We start from the raw sequence: 24,966 nt of genomic DNA on the forward strand, positions 1-24,966 counted from the left end.
CTACCTCTTTTGCTCTTTTGCTCTTGAAGGCTGCATTCTATGTTGTCTCTGTATATATAGCATATGTATATACTTTCCCATGTCTTTCTGCTGATGCTTTTACTTTGTGCACATTTTAGAGAACGGCAGAATAATGAGAGCCATGCTGGAGGTTGTGTCCTCATCAAAATTTTTCTCTTTCCTCCTTTTTTCCATCTTTCTCTGTTTCCCCTCTCCATACAAAGTGCATGCACATTTTCATATATTTTATTTGAGTCCCGCTCCCGCTCCCCCTCCACCACCACTACCTTCCCCACTCCTGGAGGGTGCCAAAAGGAATCCTTCAGGTGTTGGTAAGAGAAAGTTTCTTGCTATGATAAGCCCTGAAAGATCTACCATATTTTAGGAGCAACATAAGCTAAAGTGCTAGGTTGCCTTCTGGGAAGAAAGAAAAGAGACCTGATTTGCAATGTGCGTGTATCAGGATGGGGAGGGCATTTTGGGGAAAAACAAGCAATGTGTCCAAGAGTTGATGTGTCAAGGCTTATTCTGGCAGCTTCTTTAATTTTATTGAATTTGATGTGCCAGGATAAAGTTTTATTTTAGTCTCAAATCTGGCATCATCTCTGAAATGTAACCTTCCTGTTGGTGTGCTTATTGCCATCTTTATGAGGTTTTACAGGTTATGCATCTGGAAAGTGTTTTGCGAGTGCATGTTGTGCATTGGTAAGCACATATTTTGCGCTTCAAAGTGCTGTGATGGCGATTAGCAGCAGTAGTTGTGACAGCGTGGCATTTGGTATAGAAACGGCTCCCTGCATTAGTCAGATCTGTCCCAGTGTGACATCTCAGTTACCCTGGTGGCTAAATGTTTACTGGTGTAGGACAGCACTCCTAGCATACCACACAGGATTGACGGTGACAAGCAAAATGTTGCTGTCATTTTGTGGGGTAAAAACCCCCAAAAACTTCAATTTCCAATAACTGTTTTAATTATGTTTCCTATATTTTTATGGAACCTAGTCAGTGCTGAATTACATGCGGGTCAGAAATACGTGTTGTTTTTCTTCTAGGAAGTTAACTTTATTTTTAAATTTTATTTTAAGAGTTTCACTCTGTGGAGAGCAAAATATGGAGAGTTATGGCTTGTGATGGCAGGAAGTCGGTAATGACTGAGTTGCCGTGAGCTGGTTGCTATGTGTGGCTCTGCTCCTAGTTTGGGGTAACTCAAATATTATCCCACAGAGTGTCAGCTGCAAGGGAAAACAAATATTGTCTGTGCTTATCTTCTTGCAGATGCCTGAGGCTGCGTCATGACAAAAACAAAAAGCTTAATGGGGGTACTGGAAAGACATTTTGGGCGGATGATCGTGAGTCATATTGGGTCCGATAATGAGGATACATAGTAATGCTAGTCCAGCTGCATACTTCACAAATAGCAAAGGCTAAATTCCTGCCTTTGACTTTTGATACCGCTCATTAGCTGCCGCTGTCCTCTGATGTAGAGACTCAACTGCACTCCAAGAGTTGGGGACCAATGCAGAAATGTTGTTTGATTCTCATCTTTATACACTCTTCAAACCAGTGTTTCTCAACTGGGGGTACTAGAACCCCTAGTGTTAGTCTAAATAGAGCTGAGGGTTCTTATGATTTTTATGTTAATTTAAAACCTATCAGTTATGCATGTTTTTTAAACAAAACTGTTGTAAGTTGATATAAAAATGTTTGACAAGCCACATTTTTATGTTCAGTATTTCTGTTTCCGATGCACTTTGTAACTGTCATTAGCCAGTTTCTAAACCAGACAGAGGAAGAAAAACAATGCTACAACACAGCAAAAATAAAGTCATGAAAATACTGTTTATCACTAACTTAGTGATGGATTTAAACAGCTAATGAGTAGTATTTTAAGTCTTTTTTTATGTTCAATGACACATATTATGCAGATGTCTTCTTTTTTTTTACTAGAAAATGCTTTGAGCTGCTCGGGCTTACTTCCCTTAGAGAAGACAATTCAAAGGAGGAACATTATTGAGAAAAGTTTGAAAAAAGTTTATGAAATACTGCTTCAGGCAAGAGACATTTTTTGCAAGAACACAAAAACCTCGTCAAAAACTGCATAACATGGACATCTCAACAAAAGGAAACACATAATAGGAATCCAGAGCATTCATCCAAAATAAGTGCTGAAGCTCATTCTCTCAATTCAGTGAATATGGTACATTTTGAGCATAAATGCATCCAGCTGACTCGCCTCATATTTGTTTAACCTCTGATCTTTAACCTTTGCTCCTATCCCGTCTTGTTTTTGTCCCAGGTGCCGAGATGGATGAGGCTGAGAAATACAAACAGCGCATTGAGGCCATCGCTGTGAGTCCACACACACACACACACACACACACACACACACACACACACACACACACACACACACACACACACACACACACACACACATATATTTGTCTGCATACACGGAAAAAAAGAGGGTGAAGAGACCGTGCTCTTAGAGCTGTCCTTAACTCTTAAATATTTTAATGAGTGTGCTGCGTGCTGAGCCAGTCTGTCCCCGGTCCCACGAAAACAACACCAGTTTGCCAGGCAACAGCTGCTTTGAGCGTTATGTAAAATAGAGTACACCTAATGTTCACAGTGACAGTGTCCTATGACATGATGGGTGGTTAGATAGGTGTCCTCATTTCACTTCTCCTCTCCATTAACTTCTTCTTCATGGCTGCTTCTCACCTTTCTTTATTTCTGATGTGTTATTTACTCTTCCAAATCATCTTCCTGCTGCCTCTCTTCATTTCTACTAAACTCTCTAAGTATGTCCATATTTATTCTCTTTCCTTGCCATATTTCGCATTCCTCCACTTCTTTTTTGTAGGAGAAGCGTCGGTTGCAGGAAGAGCAGGACAGATCCAGAAGAGAGAAGGAGGATGAGAAGCTCAGACTACGGCAGTTCAAGGTCTGACACACACGTATTCAGGATGAGCTAACCTGTCTCATTCATTTACACACTTACTCACACAGAGAGACACAGCCTTAATTTCACTCAGCTAAAATCCTCCGTAGGCTCATTCCAGCTCATTCCAGCTTGTTAACAAGCAGATTGCCTCCAAATTTATTTCCTTTTCACATTCAGTATCTCACACATAGACACATGGATGAGCTGTAAGTACAGACTTGCACATTTCCTCGCCCTGTCACTCTCTCACAAGGTTAGCAGCAAGCCTTCCTTTGTTGAAATCAGTTTTTATGTGTGTGTTTACACACTCACATACTTACAGAGCTGCTCTATTGTTTTCACATCATTTCCACACTGGTGTTCCAACTTCCTACTCCACTGTGTTATGCTGCCCTGGGGCACATTCCTCAAATTTTGTGAAATTTGTGCAGAAAGTGTTTGTGTGCATGCAGGTATGCATGTGTGTGCCAGTATAAATCCTGTAGCAGAATATTGTGTGTGCCTGTGAATTTGTGCAGAGTGCTCCAAATGTGCGTTTTTGAGATCAAAAGTCTATGTGCAAGAGGCTTCAGCGATTAATCTTACATGATTGTATTGCCGTCTCGCAGGAGTTATTATCGTTACAGCTTTTAGCACATTCATTAGCTTTGACATTGACTCTAACCTCTGGTTAGATGCAAGGATTTGATAAGTGGGAGTAGCAGCTTATATGCAGTTCCTGACCTGCAGAGAAGTTTAGAGGGGCCTGCCTAGCTAGCCAAAGGCACAGGGAGGGGAACAGAGCTAGGCTTGTCCTGCACAGCAGGAGAAAACACAGAGATGGTATTGTGACGTTTACTTTTGAGTAGGAAACTACTGGCCAACGGTGGCCAGATTATGAACACATGGGCCAATAATCTGGAACAGAGCGGTTTCTGAGAAGATTGCAGACATCGCCTCGTATTACAGAGTGAGAGATATCACTTTTACAAGATTTATATCACATTGAGGACTGTGATAGAGCTCACCCGGTGTCAGCTGGAATTGATTTGACCAGACATTTTAATAGAGAGACATGACACTCAATAGAAATCTATGCCTTCTATATGCCATGCTTTATTTCGAGGTAAGGTTTGAGCAGTTTTTATCAGATATGTGCTTTTAAATTAAGGTTATTTGATGTAATGCTTCGATTAACTGCACAAGCAGGTGCCTAGAGACATGTTAAGCAGAGATTCACAAGTTGCAATTTTCTTGGCCAACTGGGATTTCCTTTATAATATGGTAATATTGACTTTTGCCAATTTCAGAATATACAGTACATGTCAACAAAATCTGTCTATTATCATAACATTATCAAATGTTAGTTTTTGTAGTAAAACAAGATTAAATTTTAAATGTCCCCAAACTGCATTAAATATATTAGCGCAAGTGTTAATGAAATATTACTGCACTGTTTTCCTGTTTTATTATACTGCCACCTGCAGTTAGTTCAGAGGCCTTGAGTTTCAGTTAAACGTCTGTTGCTGGTAGCAACCACTACTAGCAATATGCTAACTCGGTTCCATAACCTAACAGCACAGTAAGAGTAACCTAACAGTAAGCTAGCTTAACTCTATTGCTTTCACTACGTTCCAGATATAACTTATCTAACCTTGCTGAACCACTATCTGTAGGTATTTCATTTTCTGAAGCTGTTTTATTAATATTCTTGTAGTCTATTAATTTCTACTAGCCCAGGTTAGCCTCGTGCTAAATAGGCTAGTAGCGGTGTGCTAACTGTCATTTGTTAAACTTTCTGACTGTGCTGTTAAACTTATATGTGGACTGCTGTAGTATAATATAATCACATTAGTAAGAATATTTTTATTTAATATTTCATATCTATATGTATACAAAACATAATAAATCAGAATAATAAAAAAATAAAAGACAGAAGATAAATATAAATTCATACAGCTCTGTTCCCCTGTGCTAACAAGTAGCAAAAAAAAAGTCTCTTGGTTTCTGGCCAATCCACCAAATGAAATACTCAACAAATGCAAAAATAAAATATCACAGAGCTTTTCAAACCTGTCAATAATTTGACTGTTTGGATACCATGTTTTCTTTAAAAATCATGCTAAATCCAGTAGTACAATATTAGAAAGCTTTTCAACTTCACTGATTCAAACATATGTCCCAAGTCACATTTATTTGTTTTCATCATTTTATTACCATACCTTCGAAGTAAAAGTTGTGAAGCATCTAAAAGATCTTCCTACAGAGTTATTAGTTGTGCGCACACCTCTTGTGTCAGGTCTTGTGTTGGTATCTTAAGGTGGCAGAAGAGTTGAAATTATATACAGTGTGTTGATTGTGTGCCTAGACAATAGACGGTCTGTTTTTTTTTAAAGGATGTAGTCACCATGATTTCAGCTGCTGGTTTGTCCTGTTACGAAACCTGACCACTTTATTGTGGGATTTTGAAATTAGACACGATGGATACGAAGCTGCATGTTTACTGGCTAACCACTTGTGAGTGACATATTGTTAACTAATCAGCAGTACCCTTTATAATCCTCCTGTCTGAGTCTTAAAATTACTATAATTTATAAAATGAATAATGTTCCATTTAATGTGACCTGTAACAGTGTTTGAGTCCAGTAAAGTCATCAGGAAAGTGTTTACTGATGTCAAAGACCGAGGGGGCAGAGGACTGTTTTCCCATAAACCTCTATGCAACGATAAGTCTTGGAGCCACGTCCCTCTTTTATTATGTCTGTGGTGTAGACTGTGTTTCATGGATGGTTTGGCAAAGTGAATATCATTAGACACACAATGATAATGCTGGGAGTCTTAAAATACAGGAGAAAACATGAAAAAACTGAATGTTGGCAGGCCTCCAGTGCTGCTAATAAGCTAGTTTATCTATTGATTTGCAGTGCTGCTTAAACATATGACTGAAAATGATCTGAGATATAATCAGGATATATATAAAATATTTGCAGTCTATTTCTCCATATTATTACCCTCTAAACCCATCAGTAATATAATTACATTAATGAACTACAATACTAATGAAAGTTGGTTCACTGTTTTTCCCCCTTCATCTCCTTCACCCCTTCTTTGTTCCTGTAGAGGAAGTCGCTGAGAGAGCAGTGGTTAATGGAAGGAGCTCCCTTATCCCCAACCTCTCTGGACGCTGAGAGCCTTCACTCACCTCCATGGAGTGCCCAGGCCCAGCATATGGAAGAGCACATTGAAAAGTATATCCACAGTTTGTGGGATTTTGTGTGTGTGCATCTGTGTGTTAGTGCTAGAAGACAAGGAAGACATTTTGTGTTTGTCTGAGACAGTTAGCAAAGCAGAGAATGAGAGAAGTGTCACAATTCAGTTGTTTTTGCATAGTTGAAATTTCATGTATATTGCAGAATACCCTCTTCTGTTTCAGTCTTCTAATAGTTTTCTTCTCTTTTTTTGCTTTTGTTGTACATAATGTATTCTTTGGCAAAACTGAATTTTAATCCTGCCAGTACTGAACTCACGCAGAGAAGGAGCCACACACGAAGAGATTTTTCTGAACTGTAGTGCACAAAGTTGTCAAAGCTCTGAAAATTACAAAGATCCCACTCTAATTATTCCAAAGGTCCACAGCTTTGTATCACTTTCCTATAAGTTTTCCAGCACATGTTGTACATGGCCTTTGAGGAAATGTAAACTAAAATTTTGGGGGAAAGTGCTTGTAGTAGTGATGCCTACTATTATTCAGTTAGGGTAATGTAATATTTACCCAAGTTCTTTTAGACCTTACCCAGTATGAGGATGTTGTTATCATAGGTTTGATTGTGTTTGTTCTTTCTTTGTACGTTTGTGTCCATCTCAGGTCGCAGTCAGAGAATAAGCAGTTGGCAGACGAGCAAGAAAAGCTGGAGCAAAGGACAGAGGATGGTGAAACGGTGCGGTAGTTGTGTGCTCACACACACTCACACTCACCCACTCACCCAGTCACTATGTGGACACAAAAGGGGTTGGTATATGTGTTGAACAAGCTTGCTCCATCATCTTCCATTAAGCAGAAAATTTCCCACAACCTCTGTCTGTGGCTTTTTGCCATGCATAATGCATTCCACTCTTAATGTACCTTTGATGTAGCACCTCTTGTTCAAAAGCAGGAACTTTATAAATGCAAGCAACCCCGTTATGTAAACAATACGGCATTAGATCCTCTCTTGAATTATTGTTTTAGCTCAAGCCAAGGCCGTGTATGTGTACTTCACGTCCGAAGGCCTTTATAGTCGGACAAAAGTTGTCTGTCCTCGTCAACTGCCTGCTCCAGGGTCTTTTAGTAAAGTTTGTCATACTTGTATATCTTAACCTTGGCTTTTGGAGCTCAACTAAAATCAGTAGGAGACGTAAACAGAAGATTCCACTTTTAATAGGTTTTACAGCCTATTAGCCATTCTGGCTGTGATAGAGGAACCTTTGAATGCTTGACCTTATCTTCTGTGAAAATTAAATGTTTTAAACAAGCTCAGCCAATAAGGCTTTGATTTTAGTGGGCCAGACTGGGAGTGAGTGAAAGGTACAGTACATCTGATAAACCAAATTCACATTTTTCTTCACTTCTTGCGTGTTTGATGTGGTTAAGTACTTTAGATGGGGTCAACTTTCACCGGTTACAGCAAAACCACATAAATTTTGCTCATCAGCTGCAGCAGCAGCTTGTTTATAGGGAGCTGGCAAAATAAATTGTGTCGAACGCTAAATCTAAAGGAGGAGGACTGGGACGTAGCTTATTAATGACTCATCCAGCAAACATAAAATCATTATCTCAGTGCAAATCATCAGCTAGTCTCTCCATCCATGTTACATCAGCATGATTACGTTGGCCAAAAACATCTGAACAGACAGCGGTGCTGTGCTAGCTTTACACTGATTGAGTGGTGCTGACTAACACAGCAGGGGTGAAAGCTCAAGCCACAGCAACAAGTAGATAAGTTAGTCAGTATGTGAATAAATGCCATTAATACTGCAATCATTCTGCAAGCACATTCACACACCACAGAAAATAATATGTGGTGACCTTTAAAAAAAACTGTAGAGCGAAGTTTTAGGCTAAAATGCCAAAATTTCAGTCACTAAAAGTGGAGAATGAGCTTCTTGGATGGTCTGCAATTAGGTAATTGCATTAGAAATGCCCCAAAGGGCATCAACATCACAATAACGGTTGAGAGAGTCAGTGACTCGAATTAGCAGAGGTGACGCCAGCAGGCAGCTGCTGGCTACAGCCACAGTCTGTTCAGAAATAAAGCTTCATTTCTTTCTTTCATGCTATTGTGGTTGTTGCTTTTTTAATGTTTGTATTTTATGACAGAGCATTGACTTTAAGTACACTTAAAATGTGCATCATCTTTTTTTGGCTGCTCCCTTTAGTGGTTGCCATAGCGGATCATCTGTCTCAATCTCATCAGATCTCACCCATTTGAAGGGGGAAGTTTAGTCAGTTTAGATCAGTTTAAACTGCACTTGTCTTAACTGATTATAGTGCTGGGTAGAAATTAGCAAACTTTATAAAGTCAACACTTCACAATGTCACCATTTGAGTACAATACATTTCATTTGTCCCCTGTTCCTTTTTACCCAACAGGTAAAAATGTTACATGCTGGAGATGGTAAGTAGATGAACATCTCTTTGGGAATTAAGAAATGTAAAAATTTGGTGCTTTGCTTTTCATTGTCTTTTTAATCAAAGAAAGTGATAAATTCAGTAAATCAACCCTGAAAAATAGTTTAAATTCATAAAGAATTTGTATGTATAAATGTAGAGTGAGGTATTGCTGTCATCCATCTGCCTGCTTCACTTAACACTCACATGGTATTCTGTCCAAAACCTTTTAATGTGTGCGTGCACACTTTTCTGGCACCTACCAACTATCAGTCAACAGCTGCGCTACTAATTCTGCTTTTACTTAATTGCATCAGTCCATACTGGTTAGATTTCATTTCTTTAATTCTGGGACTTCTTCCAGCTTCTCTTTCTTTACTTGCAATGGATTGTGAATGGATGCCATCCTATAGAAAAGAATAACGTTATTTAGTCAGGACATGACAGCTTATCCAAAGCACAGGTGTAATAACTGATGCACTACACCTTATACTGTAAATTCTGGTTAATTATTGCTCCATCATGTTCAGCATGCTCAAGTTACACATTACATGTCTATTAATAACTAATTATTTTGTCCTTAGAAGTGGTCAGTGATGTTGCACAGAATGGAGAAAACAATTCAACTGGATCAGGTGGGCATAGGACATTCACCTCAACAGAATATCATCCAGAAACATCCAGGCTTTTATTAAAATCTCCGTCATCATCCTGAGCCTGATAAAATCTTATCCTTTCTCTGTCCTTCCTCTTGTTAATTCTTATCTAATCACCAGCTTGTGCTGACCCTGTTTATCTCACCTCAAAGACCACGTAATTCCCTGCAGATGTGCTTGTCTATATGAGTTGTATACACTGATAGAAATTTGCATTATAAAGGACAGAGTGGCACACGCGTACCTATGCTGTACTGGAAGATCATATATTCTGTTATGAATAATTACACATGTTGGATAAGGGTTTGAATTTAAATATATGCTAATAGAAACCTAAGTGCATAACTTGCATTTTTATAGTTCAGCAGGTTCATGGACATGTCTGTTGGGATGCTACTCAAGCTGTTAAAGTAGACAAAAGAGTTGGTGAAATGTAATCAACCCATCCATTTATATTGAAATCATCCAGTGCCTAAAACTTTCTTGTCCAGACTGCAGAATTTAAATGGCTTCAAAAACATTAGTTGGCATACGTATCTAGTTTAAGTCCAGTCCTTTTTCCATTCTCGTGTCTCCAACTCTTTATAAAGCTAGTACTTCTTTACCTCATGGCCGAGCCTAAAAGGTTTAGCATATATTTATTTTTTTACTATTTGATATATACACTATTTCAACATCAGCTAAAAAATATATCTATATTATTATTATTTTTCTTTTTTAATGTATTTTTAGCTGATGTTGAAATGGTCAATATGTTCTGCTTCATTCAAATGGATACCTCTCTTCATTAGTATGCACTTCATGGAGCAGGTCAATAATTTTTCCATCTAATGGATCATTCATGGATAGAAAACCGTTTGGTTAAATGTTGCACATGAATTGGCTGCACTGAGCTAATGATGTAAAAAGCAACCTCTAACTGTATTGAAAAGCTGCTTCTACACCAGCCATTATGAATGTTTATAATCAATGTAAAAGGTTCAGTTCAATACTGATGAATGAAGAACATTTTTTAACGAATTTTGTTGACCTTTATTGATATGTATTTGTTGGTTTCTTCAGAAAAAAGTGAAAGTGATACGGAGGTATACCAAGAAGCACCACTGGATGAAAATGGAGTCATTGTAACCAATGGTGTGGAAAACACTGAAGTTAGTGCTTCAGATGAAAATAATCAGTCACTCACTAATGGGCCAACCAGTGATGTTAGTGTGGAGATGGGAAAGAATTTGGATGTTTCTGAGGAAGATCCAGTCAAGGTTCCAAATACCAATGTTAAAGAAGAGGAGGAAGAAGAAGGGACTCTGGTGATGAGAGCAGAATGCATCTTCATCACAGATGATGGGGATGATGTTTCTGGAGAGGTTGTGCCGCAGGCAGATCAACAGGAGTCCGTGCAGTCAGACCAGATCCTTCTGCCAAATCCAGAAGCAGAAGCCAGCAAAGAGGGAGGGGAGGCTGCAGAGGAGGATGTACAAACAGAAACTTTTACAGAGCCAGAGAGTGAGCCATTGGGAGACATAGATGATAGCATAAAGGCAAATCCAGGTGAAGATGAAGATAGAGATGTAAAAACTGAGGGCCAGGACAACGAATTGAAAGATCCAGCCTGTGTGCAGTCGCAGTCCCTAATCAGTCCTCCAGAGAGCACTGTGGTGGCTTTGTTGCCTGTCTATACTGAGGCACAACCTTCTAATCTTAGTCCCAATCTACAGGTTCAAGCTGAAGAATCAGCAGCAGTACCAGAGGAAACTGAGGCAGCATCAAAAGCACAAGAGGCTACCTGTCTTACTGATCAGTTCCAGGAGGTGCCTCTGGCTGATGCCCAAGAAAACCAAAGAACAGAGGCAGGGTCTGGGGAACAGGAACCCCTTCTGTTGAACGCCAAAGCCCCCAGCACCATGGTAGAGCCAGCAGGCGCTGACAGCCCAGCCAATGCTGGGGCACCGAGCCCAAACGCAGCTAGCCAAGGAGAGTCAACCAAGCCCAAAAAATGCGACTGCTGCTCTGTCATGTAAATGCCCTCTGTGTACATGCATTTACTCTCAACCTCTTCACTCTGCCAGTATCCTTCAGCCTGTGCATTGGCTGCTCAGTTCATAACAATTACTTCCCTCATCTCTTTGTTTTGTGCATCCATCCATTTTTTTTAATAAGAATGCCTGGAAGCTGCTTCCCTTTCCTCCACTGTCCACTGCCAACATTCCTAGTATTCCTCTTGAAATTTCCTCATCCCCAGTCTCAAGCTTTGATGCTGCAACAGGAAGTGTGCTCGCTCCAACATGAGGAGAGGAATCACATGGACTGAACTAGTTTTAAAGTGGAACTACAGTTTTAAAAAGAAAAACCACACAGTTTTTTTTTGGGCCACACTGTTTTGAGTTTGATGAAATTCTCTTGAGAGAACAAAAATGATTTCATGTATTTTACATTATTTGCTGAAGTCATTTTGTAGTTTTAAAAATCTGAGTTGTAACTGGAAAATTGCAATGTTATGGAAAGGTTCATAAATTTCTGGAGATATTCTGTTTTACTGACTTGAAGCTGGACTGTTATCGCTTTAGGCTTTTTAATAAATGTTTTTAATCCCACTACAGTAGCCTAAACAGGTTTAACCAACTGACTATTTGGTTAAATTGTGTCATTTATAAACAGTGTGCTCCATTGATAGTTAAAAAAATATTACCTAAAAGTATGATACATATGGGTTTTTTAAAAAAAATTCTTAACATGGAAGGCCTGGAATTCCTGAGATGACTCTGTTACAAATGTACATACTGTATACAGAAAGCGTGTATAATTTTTTTTTTTTTTTTTTGAAATGATTTAATGATTAAACTGTCATTTGCAATACTCTTCTTAACATAACTTGGTCTGCATTCAGAGTGTTTGTTCTTCAAATACTGAATTTATCCCAAAACATCATCCATGCTTCATGCAAAAGAAATGCAAAAACGGCTGTATTACATTTTTTCTCTGTTCATGGTTTTTTACCTAGTTATATAGACACCACTAGGAAACAGAATTTAAGATTCAGATTGAGAAATCCCACGACACAAAACTTAACTTTGCATGTATTACTACATGCAGTTTACTTTTAGATTGTATTTATTGGTTTTTATTTTGGACATACTGCTTAGAAAAAGATATGTTAAAGCATTGAAAGGTGAATCATGAGTGCACACTGGACCAGTCTTCCAAATGTATGCACATGAAGCTTTTTATTATGAAAGAAATAAGGGAACTAGTCATCACCTTTTGGCAGTAGCTGGTGTTCCCTTCAACATGTCTCACTGCATGTGCTTCTCCCAGGTCTTGGGATAGTCCCATGGATAACAGCAGGGTCTTCTTATTGACCAGACTAAAGCTGGAGTCTTTGGAGAAAGGACTGCAGCATGTCCTCGAACTGAAAAGAAGTCCTGCTGAGCTGAGAGCTCCCAGAATCTCTGCTCCATCTGACAACAAAGACATTTCAAAAAGTTATTGCATGGGGATCCTGTACCTCTCTAAACTAGGTTGAAACATCACTGTGCAGATTGGCTGTGCATGGATATATTTGTCCAAGCTATAAATTACATATTTACAAATTTGCTATTATAGCCAACCCTTTCTTTCAACACCAAGATTAAGTCTACTGACCTACACGCTTATTTCTTTCAATTTAAGATTTCTTTCATTTATTATTGTAGCATTTCTTTATCATGTATGGTCATTTTATACAGAGATATTTCAGTGATTAAATGTGCAGTTTAAAGTCTTCACACTGGCAGAAGGCAAAGTTTCACTGGTCCGGCCCACACATCCATGTCACACCTAGGACAGGTTACTAGTCTGTTGCAGAGCTAACAAAGAGAGACAGACAATAAATTTCCACCTACAGCCAATTTGGAATTATTGGTTGAGCTAATATGCACATGTCTGGACTTCAGAAAGAAGACAGAGTGCCTCAGAGAGCCCACTTAGGCACACGGAGAACATATGACCTCCAGACAGACATGAGCCAGCCAACTGCAGCATTCAAACCCAGGAAATTCCTGCCGGGAGGTAACAGTGCTAGTCACTGCTGTTGTGCATAGCATTGCAAAACAGGCAGATATTCCTCCATCGCCATCACTCTTTCCTTTCAATAACAGACTTAACGAGACTTAATGAGATATTGCCCAACCGGTGTTATTACTTGGCTTAACTCTGGTTAAGAATGCCTTAAAAAGCAAAGTTGTTCAGTTACTTGGTGCAAACCACAAGTTGTCTTCTCATCTCAAGAGCTCAGTGTTAGATTTGGTAATATGTAGGGGAGCATCTGAGAAAGAACTTCTCATTTATGATTTAATAGCCTGAAACCTGAACAATTAAAAAACTTGCACACAATATATTGGAACAGCCTGTATCGTGTTAACATTATTACTAGATTTTCATATTTAAGATTTTCTCTCTATGGGGAGAGCAGATGATGAATTTTACGCTTAAAGCAGCCACGCTGGCAAAGGTACTTAAACCAACCCAAAAGCTTTCAAACGTCTCTGCTAAATAAAGCAAAAGTGAGGTTTTAATATTTTTCCATTTCTTCTCAATTTAAAACAGATTTATCACAACTGATAAAATGAAGAGTGCATACAACTTGAGGTCATTGACCATTTGTTACTCAAATATTGCATTAGACTGAATGTTGAGTTTACCAAACGTGGTGTAAACAACACACAATCCTTTCACCCATCCTGGAATTTCCAGCACTAAAAAACTGAGAATGTGAAAGAATTGAACTAGAAGGAAAACCTCTTTACCAGACACATTTTCAGTGAGACCCCACGGTGCGACGGACATCATGTTTGCGATACTTCTCACACTTCTCTGTTTGGTGTCTGTGAGCCGTTCAGCTCCTGTGGCCTGTGAAAAGTTGGTCAAGCCTTTGGAACAGTTTGATATTCACAATGTGACAGGAAGGTGGTCTTTAGTCGCTGTCAGTCTGAAATTTGATTCCATTGCCAGAAGAAGAGCCAGTGTAGTTGTTGATATCCGCAACTCCTCGTACATCACAGCTGAACGAGTTGCTGGCAGATGCCAGTATGAACTCCTTGACTTTACTTTGGAAGGCCACGTCTTAACCATGACGGCGAGAAATGTCAACCTCACTGGAACTTTGTTTTATACATCCTGTGCAGACTGTATGGTGCTCACCATGCACATCAAGTCCCCCACTTACCGCGCAGTGGAGTTCTACGTGCTTAGCCGGAGGAGACAGCTGGAGCAGAAGGAGATGGAGGAGTTCAGTGCTCAAGTGCTGTGTCTCAGCATGCCTCCACCTATTGTGATGGATCCTAAAATGGAGCTTTGTCCTGTACAGACAACCAACCAACAAACTGACCAGAGAACGATAGAAGTCCCATAAAGGGAGCAAGGGGAAAGAAGAAGAAGGAGGCGAAGAAGACAGTTAACTTCAATGTGCCAAATGTCAGCGTATAGTGTGACAAAAAGAATAACAATTGATGATCATGTGTTGGAAGCTATAAAAACGAGTTCTAATTCTCCATTTTTTTAATCTGTGTTTTTTTTTTATGTTTAAGGACCAACAACAGCTTGTTGAACCTGTTCTTGTTGGATGGTTTTATGAGTTTTATGTGATCCATTATATAGTGCATTTAATCATATCTTACAAATGACATACTGCACATCAAAAAATGTCTATATTTTTGCTTGTAAATTACCATGCTAGACCAAGACTGTAAAATGGTTTTTATTGTAAATTTATAACTTTAATCTCAGAAGTTCTCAGTCTTTTCTCTGCACATTACCCCACTATACCACTTCATCATTTTTAAATTACCTTGATAAGCCCTTTTACACAGAAGTAAATAGAAGCTCTCTGAAAAATGTATTCAAATACATAGTATACTGAGAGGTTAACCAAAGTATTTTGTTTAACCAAGAGCATCAGAATAGTAGCTTTAGCTAACGGTATTGCTCCATATCTTTGGGTGTACTAATGTTATATTACTAACCTACTGAAATTGCTAGTGCATCAAATATAGCACGCTAGTACATTTTCATATGCTGTTAATTAAATTCCTATGTTGCGTATTATGATGATACCTTTTTTCCCCTTGTCCTCGGGAAGAGCAAAGTGGGAAACTGTAGCATCATAATAAACCAAACTAAAGCAATTATGGGTTCACATGGAAGTATTCATAGTCTGCTTCAGTATTCCCAGTGTGCAAAGAAAGATAAAGTCTGTTTAGTTTTGTTGTGCAGTGGGAAATTGTGAAACTTGAGATTAATGACATCCAGTTTACCGTAACAAAAATGACTATCCACACACAGTTTCATGATATTTCATGTTCATCATGTTGCATATTTGGTAAGCAGTAGGTCACACCTTTTAAAATGTGTGCTTGTCTTTAAGGTAGAATAAGAATGTGAAAATATAGCTTTCAATCAGCATCAATTCATGACAAAAATTAGTTCACTGTTTGACTTTTTTTTTCATTATTTTGTTGATGATAGAATAAAAGTGTATCCCTATTCAGTAACTGAATCTGATTTTGCTACAGTTCACAGAAATTTCTGCTATTTCAAAATCATAGAACCTGTTATTGCCAGTGTTGCATAACTGGAGGGTTCTGATCCAACTAAATAGTTGTACACAGTACAGAAGAGGGTAACTGGCTTCAGCACTATTTTATAGCAGTTTATATCATTTTAAAGAAATATATGTACGTCTATTTTGACGTTCTTATTCAGTAAACTTCTCTTATTTAGTTTGGAGCTTTTATATGCTGTGAACTGTTCTAACATAACATCCAGCTAATTGCAAAAATATGCCAAACTGAAAATATTTTTAGCCCTTCAGAAGCTACCTTAAATACCAATCGAAAATGAGTGCTGCAGCTTTCAGTAGCAGACTACATATTGTCAATAAATGCAGTCTGCTAAATACATTGAACCCTTTCATTTATATTTATATCATCCAGTGTCTAGAACTTTCTGTCCAGACTGCACAATTCACCAAGAGTTGTGTTCAACTCTTCAATCAGCCATTGCTTCTTTGCTTTGCGACGTAGCATAAAGGTTTAGAACATTTTATAATTCTTCTCTTTTTGTTTTGTTTATTATTTGCTGTTTTTGAAGTGGTTGATACATTTTGTTAAACAGCAGAATGAACTCATCCTAACCAATAGTAGGGAAAACCTTGCTCGAGGGCAGAATAATCAGTCAGTTGCTAACAGGTCAATGACACCCACTGTTCTTAGCATGAGGATGGAAATGGATTTGGGTTTTCCTGAGGCAGATCCTGCTCGGGTTTCAAATGACAATGTTAAAGAGTGGGAGGAAGAAAGGGGCACTCTGATGATGAGAGCAGACGATGATGGGCATGATGTTTATGGAGACGTTATATAGCAGGCAGATCAACCGGAGTCCACACAGTCAGATTAAATCCTTCTGCTAAATCCAGAAGCAGGCGACGAGGGAGTGAGGAAAGGGGGGTAAGACTGTGTGGGAGAAAGTAAAAACAGAAACTTTTACAGAGAAGAGTGAGTCACTCACAGGCATAGATGGTAGCATTACGACAAATCAAGATGACGATTGAGAGATAAAAACTGAATCAGGACAGAAAATTGGAAGGCCCAGAGTGTCTGTTGTTTTTCGGTGTCTGTGCCTTTTGTTCCCTTCAGCATGTATCACTGCATGTGTCTCTACCAGCTCCTGGGATTGTCCCATGGATAACAGCAGGGTCCTTATGTGGATCAAACCAAAGTCAGAGGCTCTGGACTCGCCTGGAGTAAGGGAATGCAGCATGTCTTCTACGTGAAAATAACTCCTGCTGAGCTGAGAACTCCCAGGACGTCTGTCCTGCCTGACGACTGGATTTCAAAGGGCAATTACATATGGATCCTGCGCCAGCAGCTAGATAGTGGTCAACCTGCTGCTTTATACGAAAGCAGAGATTAGAAGCCCAGTTTCCAATGAAGATGGCTGTGAATAGTCATTTTTTTAATTAAACTGAATTTTTTTCCGCACCTAGATTCAGGTTGTAGTTTAATTTTAATGAACCCTGGTAGAGAAGACTTTTTTCCCCTACTCAGACTTTAATTCATTATAAAACAATAGCCAGATTTGCTTCCACCGCCTTTCTTTTAGTGTTTTGTTTTAGTTTTTTTTTTTTTTTTACATTTGCCTCAATACAAAGTATTGTACAACTATTGCTGTAACCAAATCTGTCAATCTGGATAAAAATTATTAAGACATTTAACGCGGAAACTAACACAAAATCAAGTCAAGTGAAACTGAAGCGGAAGAAAGGGTGAATAAAGACCACCTATTTGTGACCTATAGGTTCAACATGAAGCTTTGATGTCTTACCATTTTATGAGTTTTTATACAGTTTATTTTACAGCTTGGTAGAGCTAATGTGGCTATGTTAGAATCTCTGCCCACACAAGACATTACTGTCAGACAAACGTGTGAGACACAACAAAGTAGACCTGATGTCTCAACAACTAAACACAAGCTATATAATATAAAGTTAAATTCTCTGTGGAAGTGCATTTGATCTACTTAATAAGTTTATTTAAGTCTAACTGCTCACATTGCATGTTTGCAGAATGTATGCACATTTTGTGCAAGTGAGCTTTTTCATTAGTATGCATGCAAATATATCCATATGTAATAATCACAAGAAGAGTACAACTCATATTTGTTCCCCAAATATTACAAATATCACACTGAATACTGAATTTACAAAATTTCACAAAAACACTACACTTCTGTTTTTGTAATTTTATTTAATTTCATAAACAATATGCGACTAACCAAGACCAAACAGCCAGTGTAAATAACGCACAGTCCATGCCCTTTGGTCTGACAGTTCCCAAATCAACATATCCAGGATCTTTTGAATTCCTGAGCTAAATATGTGAAACTGAACTATGAAACCTGAACGTCTTTACCAGACACAGTATCAGTGAGAAACACAGTACGGAGAGTACATTACACACTGGCGCTCTTCCTCATGAAACTGAATAGCTTCACCTTTACTCTAACATTCTTTCATACATGTCCAAACTGCGCTGCTGGCATCATGACCTCCACTTACAAGTCAGTTAACTTTTTCAACCAGAGGAGAGCTGGAGCAGAAGGAGATGGAGGAATTCAGTGCTCAAGTGGGGTGCCACCACCTACTGTGACAGATCCTACCAAGGAGCTTTGTTACTAAGCAGAAATCTCTCTAAGTTTACCAAATCAAGGTCATGTGTTGGAAACCATAACAGATGGCTGTATATGAAGTGAATTCATTTATATGATGCTACTTTTTGAAATGTATGCTTTTTGTTTTTTCACCGATTGCAATATTTGTTGCTGATTCTGACTTGCATTATTTATATCTTGGACATAATATACTACAGATAAAAAAATATGCAAACACCCACATACTAAATGGTTTTCATTATAAACTGACAGTATAAACTTTAATCTTGGAATGTTTTTCCTTCACATTTTTATCATCCTACTCTCGCTTCATAAATATGTAGTTTAGCTCTAATACACAAAAATAATCAAAAGCTTTAAAGTACATGTGCATGTACTTATTGTATTTTAGTACATCTTTGGATGTACTAAAAACAGATAATTATCATTCTGACTGAATTAGGTTTTTTTTATGATATTATACCTTTAGTATATTTATATGCTATTAATTCAGTTGTTTTGTGTGACATATTTTTTGATCCCAAGAAGAACAACTTAAAAACTGAAACTAAATCAATTATCAGTATACTTAAATTAAGTCTACTATTAAAAAGAAGAAGAAGAAGAAGAAGCTCTCGCTATCATAGGTATGTCATGATTAGCAAAGAACATTCGTTGGCTCATATTGGCTCATATTGTTGGGTCTGACTGTCCTTTTTGATTAAATAATTGATTTAATTTGTTAAGCTGTGGGAATTTAGGATATAATTTTAATTAGAAATAACAGGCCTTTAATAAATCCATTATATAATCTTACAGCTTTAGATAACATTATTAAATTATTTTCTTAGTTTGCTCATTTAAATGGATAGTTCAGCCACTTATATTTTTGGGTTACAGATACCAAAATACACAAGAATATCCCACTTTTTTTTTTTGATGTATACAAACTAAAAAGGTTTTATTAAATAAACTCCTACAAATCATGAACTGAATAAAAAACTTTGAACAGATGTGATGCAGTCAGACACAAAAATATGCATGCCATGTTGTAGCCACTGGGTTGTTTGTACCTGCTTACATCTTCTTTAACAAAATAAAGATATCATAAGAATATAACAATGTTGCTTTTAAACACAAATTAATGAAGGAAGTGTGCTCATTCTTTGAAATTAGGGATTTTTCTTCTTTTTTTATGATGAAGCAAATCCCAGTTATGTAATTACATCAGAATTCGAAATGGTTTCAGAAAAATGTCAGAGAATCTGCATGTAGAGGGAGGACTCTGCCCTCTGGCTCTGGTAGTGTTGCATAACTGTGGGGTTTCTGACCAAATCAAATAGTTGCACACAAAGTGCAACAGAGGGTAAGTAAATATCGCCACCATTACCTCCACCCATCTTTCTTATACTTCATAGTTCATTGTACTATAACAGAATATTATGTAAAGTTGCTTTATCAGTAAATAAAACAATAAAGTTCAGCATCTAAATTTATTATAATCAGAGTAGATGAAGATGAATAGAAGAAGAAGAATTTGACTTGACAGACTTTGACAGATTTTGAATTTTATTCATTTGGAATATTTTATATACTCCAAACTCCATATTTCAGCATACAATTAATTGTAGAAAATATGCAACACCAAGCTGATTTTTATACTTTCCCAACCAGGGTAAGTTTACCAAAGTGCAATAAAAAAGAATAAGGTTTTGCAGCTTTCATTAGCGCACCACCTGTTGTTAATATGTACTGTTTATTCAACTCCTGGCATTTCATGCCTTACAATATGTTTGGACAGCCGGAATCTGGGAACAGTAAATAAAAACAATATGACTTCACAGTGTTACACCACAGGTACTGGAATAGAGAAACCAGTCAGCGGGTAAAACTTATCTGTGAACAATCAATAGTCACAGGCAGGACTTCAAAATATTGTTTAGTTTTACAATCACGGAAACCACAGGTGAAAAATTACCGTGCTTTTTTCTCCTGTGTTGTGAAACTACATGTTTCCGAACAACTATAAAACGACCCGGCACACTTCACCGTCTCCAGAGGTTTGAAACTGCAGTGTGACTGACAACATTCCACTGACTGCCTATTAATAGCTCAACATGATTTTTGCTGCGCTTTCTCTTCTTTGTTTGGTGGCTGGGAGTCATTCAGCTCCCCTGACCTGCGAGGAGTTGGTCCGTCCATTAGACCGACTCAATCTTCATCATTTGAAGGGGAAATGGGCTTTAGTTGCAGGCAGTTTGAGCCACCCACCATTCCTGGAGCGATTTAAACAAAGAGACAGTGCCTCTGTGAACTTCTACAGCAACACCAGTGAAACTCATATTTCCTACACCCGCAGCATCAGCTTACACAACGAGTGCCAGTATCACACCTACAACATCACTCTGAATGGCAGCAGTTACACCTTTGACGGGACAGAGAACGACAACTTCAGTGCAAACTTTGCCCATACGTCTTGCCATGACTGCATGCTGATGCACATGAGAATGGAGTCGGGGGAAAGGCAGCATTTTTACCTGTTCAGTCGGAGGAGACAGCTGGAGCAGAAGGAGATGGAGGAGTTCAGGGCTCAGGTGGAGTGTCTTAACATGCCTCCACCTGCTGTGATGGATCCCACCAAGGCGCTTTGTCCCGAAGAGACTGCCAGCGATCCAGCAGCACAGCCTGAAGAAAAAACAGAGGGACAGAAGGAATAAGAGAAAGTGAAAACTCTCACTCTGATGTGGTGGATGAACATACAGCAATAAAAATTATTTGTGTGTGTGAAGTGCATTTCACACTCCTTAGTGTAGAAAGATCAAAAGTCTGATATTTGATTTTGTAACTTGAAATAAATGATTGTTATTTCTATGATACAGTGTTTTGTTTTTCAACTCATTTGAAGATTATCTGAGAATACACGTTTTAGCTTTCACCTTCACCACCATATTATTCTCTGTTTCATAGGTTGTTGTATCTCAGGCATGTTTGAGAAGATATTTTAAGGTGCAAATTTAAATTCTAAATTCACAACCCAAATAAAGTAATTAATTAAAAACATGAAAACTGTTAAAATCACAAAAACTATCATTTCTTAACTTTTACCTCAGGAGTTCCCATCAAACAGTGAGTTGACTTTTTTTGTTTTGTTTTAATAATGACACATTATTAATTAATAAATTATTATTAATCAAATGATCATACCTTAATCATAATATATATACATGCTTAGCCTTTATAAATGATAAAATGAGCATGTTATGAGCTTATTAAACAAGAATAAACATTTATATCTGTATTTAAATAAACTGCATACTAAGGAGGAGTATTGCTCTATAAATGATGAATTGAGCACTTACTTATTTTTATTAATGTTTAGTAGTGTGTCATTATTATAAAGTTTGACCCCGTTTGGTTTCGTTTGCAAGCTGAGCGAGCATCCATTTGTCACAAGGGTGTCAATTCCAAACCAGGGCCCTTGCTGCATGTTTTCCCACGTGCTCTTTTCCCTGCTTTCCCGTCACTCTTCACTGTGTTATCTAATAAAGGTGAAATGGCCCATAAAAAATGAATTTCAAAAAGCTTGCCAACTTCTGTGATGTGAACTGTATGAAGACAGTTACATAGAGGCATTTTTGTGTCTTCATTATCTTTCAGTTTGAGATGGACAGTTGAATAATGTAGCTGTGTGAAACGATGGAAAATGTACCACTGCAAGATGGTATATTTTGTCATTTGTTTCATTTTATTCATACAGCACATTTCATCACATGCAAACTCAATGTGCTCAACACAGAAGGTAAAAACCTTTATTGGTCATGGTGTGTTTTCTGGCATATAAAAAAACCCATACAGATCCTAACAAGGCTTAAAATTAAAATTTCATCAGAGGGCCTTTAAGACATTCTTGAAAGGGAAAAATTAGATGCTTTGAACACATAAGACTCATTTCATCATAAGTGCCTGTAATATTATCAAATAAAATGTAGTTTTCCAAACAAACATATTAGAAGTACTTTGCTAGTAAAAAGGACCGGACCCTTTGCCTTCACAACTGCTTTCATTTTTCGTGGCATAGATTCAGTTCAACTCACTTGTATATTGCTAGTTAACAATAAAAACAGTCACATAAAGGATCAGCAAGGTGCTGGAAACATTCCTCAGAGATTTTGGTCCATGGTGACAACAAAGCCTCACACAGTTGCTGCAGCGTTGGTGAGCCCGTGTGAATTGTAGCCTCCGTTTCCCGCTCTTAAGTGTCAGGGATTGGACCTGGTGTGGTCTTCCGCTGCTGTAGCCCATTATCAATGTGTTGCACATTGAAAGATGCTCTTCTGCTACCTGCTTCAGATGCTTCTGCATACCTTGTTAGCAACAAGTGGTTTGTTGAGTTACTGTTTCCTTCCTATTATTTCAAAATGGTCTAGTCATCCTCCCCTGACTTCAATCAATAAGGCACTTAGCCTCTTAAGCCCCAACGCCCCGGGGCTTAAGGGGGGGGGGGGGGTGTTATTACAGATTGTACTTGTTATGCTTCTTTTAACAGATTACTGATTGATGGATGAATTGTATAAGATCAGCGTGGTGTACTTATTTACAAAGCAGTGTCCCATTTATTTATTGTGTAATCAAAGAAACCACAGATGAAAAAGGGACTCTGCTCCCTGGTATTTTCAGTATTGTGAAAGTAATGTTTGTTAAGCAACTATAAAACCAATATATATTTATTAACCAACCTTTCTGATACAAACTGAGACTTAACAAATCAACACAATCCTGCAGAGAGACGGTACTGTGTCAGAAAGAGCCATGTTAGCTGTGTGTGCCGTTGCTGTCATCTACTTGATGTCTGTGAGCCATGCTGTGCCTCTAGCATGTGAATATTTGCTCCGGCCTTTGAATGAGCTGGACCACCATCATTTGGAGGGCAGATGGGCTATGATTGCTGGCAGCCTGAGTGAACTACCCCTGATTGAGCATTTAAGACTTAGAGACAGTGCTACTGCTAAGTTTTCCAGCGCCAGTGAAACCAACGTCTCCTTTAGACGTACCATGAGTTTAAATAATACATGCTCTTATAAGTCCTTCAACATCTCGCTGGAGGGCAGCACCTTCACCTTTGACAACGGCAGAGTCAACACAACCTTCATCCAGACATCCTGTGACGACTGCATACTACTGAGTTTTGATGTAAAATCGGGGACCCGGCGACATTTTTACCTATACAGCAGGAGGAGACAGTTGGAGCAAAGGGAGATCGAGGAGTTCAGAGTTCAGGTGGAGTGTGTGAACATGCCTCCGCCTGTTGTGATGGATCCCACCAAAGAGCTTTGTCCTGAAGAGAAAACAGCTAAAGATGCTAGAAAAGCAGAGGAAAGGAAGTACTGAAAGACAATGAGATAATAGCTCGGTAAAATTAAACTGTCACTGATGGAAACCATCTCATTAATATCTGTTTTCTTCAACCAGTCTGTAACTAGAAGTATATTCATTTTTAAGCCTCTGGCTTCAAAGAAAACTTTCTCTTGCAGCGTCTTGAGCTTTTAATTTAAGCTTCGTGACAACAGGAACCGTGCTGCTAATATTCTGCGATAGGAGAAAACAATGACTGAAAACATCACCGAAAATAAGTGCCAACACGGTATCTGTAAAAGCTCATCACAGAATATTTGACGGATTTCTTTTAAAGTTACTGCTTTGTAATCAGTAAAACTCTTCAGAGCCTGATTTGTTTCTTCTCTGTATTTACATGAATCAACTGTCGTCTAACACGGTGACGCCGTTACACTCGTACAGATTGTGTTCACAGCCTGTAATGTTACGGCACATTCATCCTTTTTAACCATTTTTTCAGGGGCTTTTAACTTCAAATACACATAATAACAAAATAATAACAAAATTACACAACAAACGATGCCAACACCATCATTATCCCAACCTGATAAAATTAATTATTATGTTAAATTGTTTAATTTTAAACTGCAAAAAGTCTTAAGTCATGGTTTGGTCTTTCTCTCACCCCAGGCATCTGATTATTTGTATGTTCTTAACACTGAATTTAATTTATGTATGTTCAAATGTTTGTTTTATAAGTCTATTTATATGAGTGGATTAATTTTCCTCCAATATTTCATCTTGTTTCTGCAAGCTGGCAAATTCTTACACGATGAAAAGAGAAGGTGAGCTGTTTTGGGACTTTTTTTTCCTTTTCTCTTTTTCTTTTCTTTTTGCCTTCACTTTGATCTTTAATCACAGAAATTGCATAATTTATAACAGGAACCAGAGTTGTGCTGTGAGTAAAAGTGTATGTAACTATACTGACAATCAACCCAAAGAGAGGGTTTAAAAAGCGTGTCTCATGAAAATAATACAAGTATTGTATCTAAATATTTGCATTTTATAAAATAAATGCATTAAAACCCCCTGAAGTTTCCCACAATGTACAAACCCTAGAACAGCCGAGTCACAGTTGACCCAACAGTGAACCAAATGCTGCATCACATGTAATGCAAGAGAGAGGCGAGCACTGTTAATATTAGATAGTCCCAGAACGCTCA

The 24,966-nt window shown here is 38.2% G+C and overlaps 2 protein-coding genes across 8 annotated transcripts in view; both read left to right on the forward strand.

The window, feature by feature from the left end:
- Positions 1–12,103, forward strand: part of palm3 (paralemmin 3) — a 31,318-nt gene extending 19,215 nt beyond the window's left edge. For 3 of the 7 annotated variants that reach the window (XM_085410153.1, XM_085410155.1, XM_085410154.1), the window contains 7 exons: positions 2,297–2,349; positions 2,867–2,947; positions 6,047–6,174; positions 6,792–6,864; positions 8,556–8,580; positions 9,158–9,208; positions 10,292–12,103. In XM_085410153.1, the coding sequence (XP_085266279.1) occupies positions 2,305–2,349; positions 2,867–2,947; positions 6,047–6,174; positions 6,792–6,864; positions 8,556–8,580; positions 9,158–9,208; positions 10,292–11,247 (1,359 nt within the window). In that variant the 5' untranslated portion in view covers positions 2,297–2,304 and the 3' untranslated portion in view covers positions 11,248–12,103. Of the gene's footprint in view, positions 1–2,296; positions 2,350–2,866; positions 2,948–4,443; positions 4,599–6,046; positions 6,175–6,791; positions 6,865–8,555; positions 8,581–9,157; positions 9,209–10,291 lie in introns of those variants that run through there. The other 4 variants (XM_085410156.1, XM_085410152.1, XM_085410157.1 and 1 more) reach the window with 4 other exon arrangements.
- Positions 12,104–13,917: 1,814 nt separating this feature from the next.
- LOC146668259 (uncharacterized) lies at positions 13,918–24,363 on the forward strand. Its single transcript, XM_085408835.1, has 2 exons — positions 13,918–14,606; positions 23,174–24,363. Exons 1-2 carry the CDS (start codon positions 14,052–14,054, stop codon positions 23,795–23,797), a joined length of 1,179 nt encoding a protein of 392 aa, XP_085264961.1. The 5' UTR covers positions 13,918–14,051; the 3' UTR covers positions 23,798–24,363.
- The last annotated feature ends 603 nt before the right edge of the window (positions 24,364–24,966 follow it).

The sequence above is a fragment of the Rhamphochromis longiceps genome, linkage group LG6 (assembly GCF_057381845.1).
Source record: "Rhamphochromis longiceps isolate RC_006_pf linkage group LG6, R_longiceps_female_GT1.1, whole genome shotgun sequence".
NCBI classification, from domain to species: Eukaryota; Metazoa; Chordata; class Actinopteri; order Cichliformes; family Cichlidae; genus Rhamphochromis; species Rhamphochromis longiceps.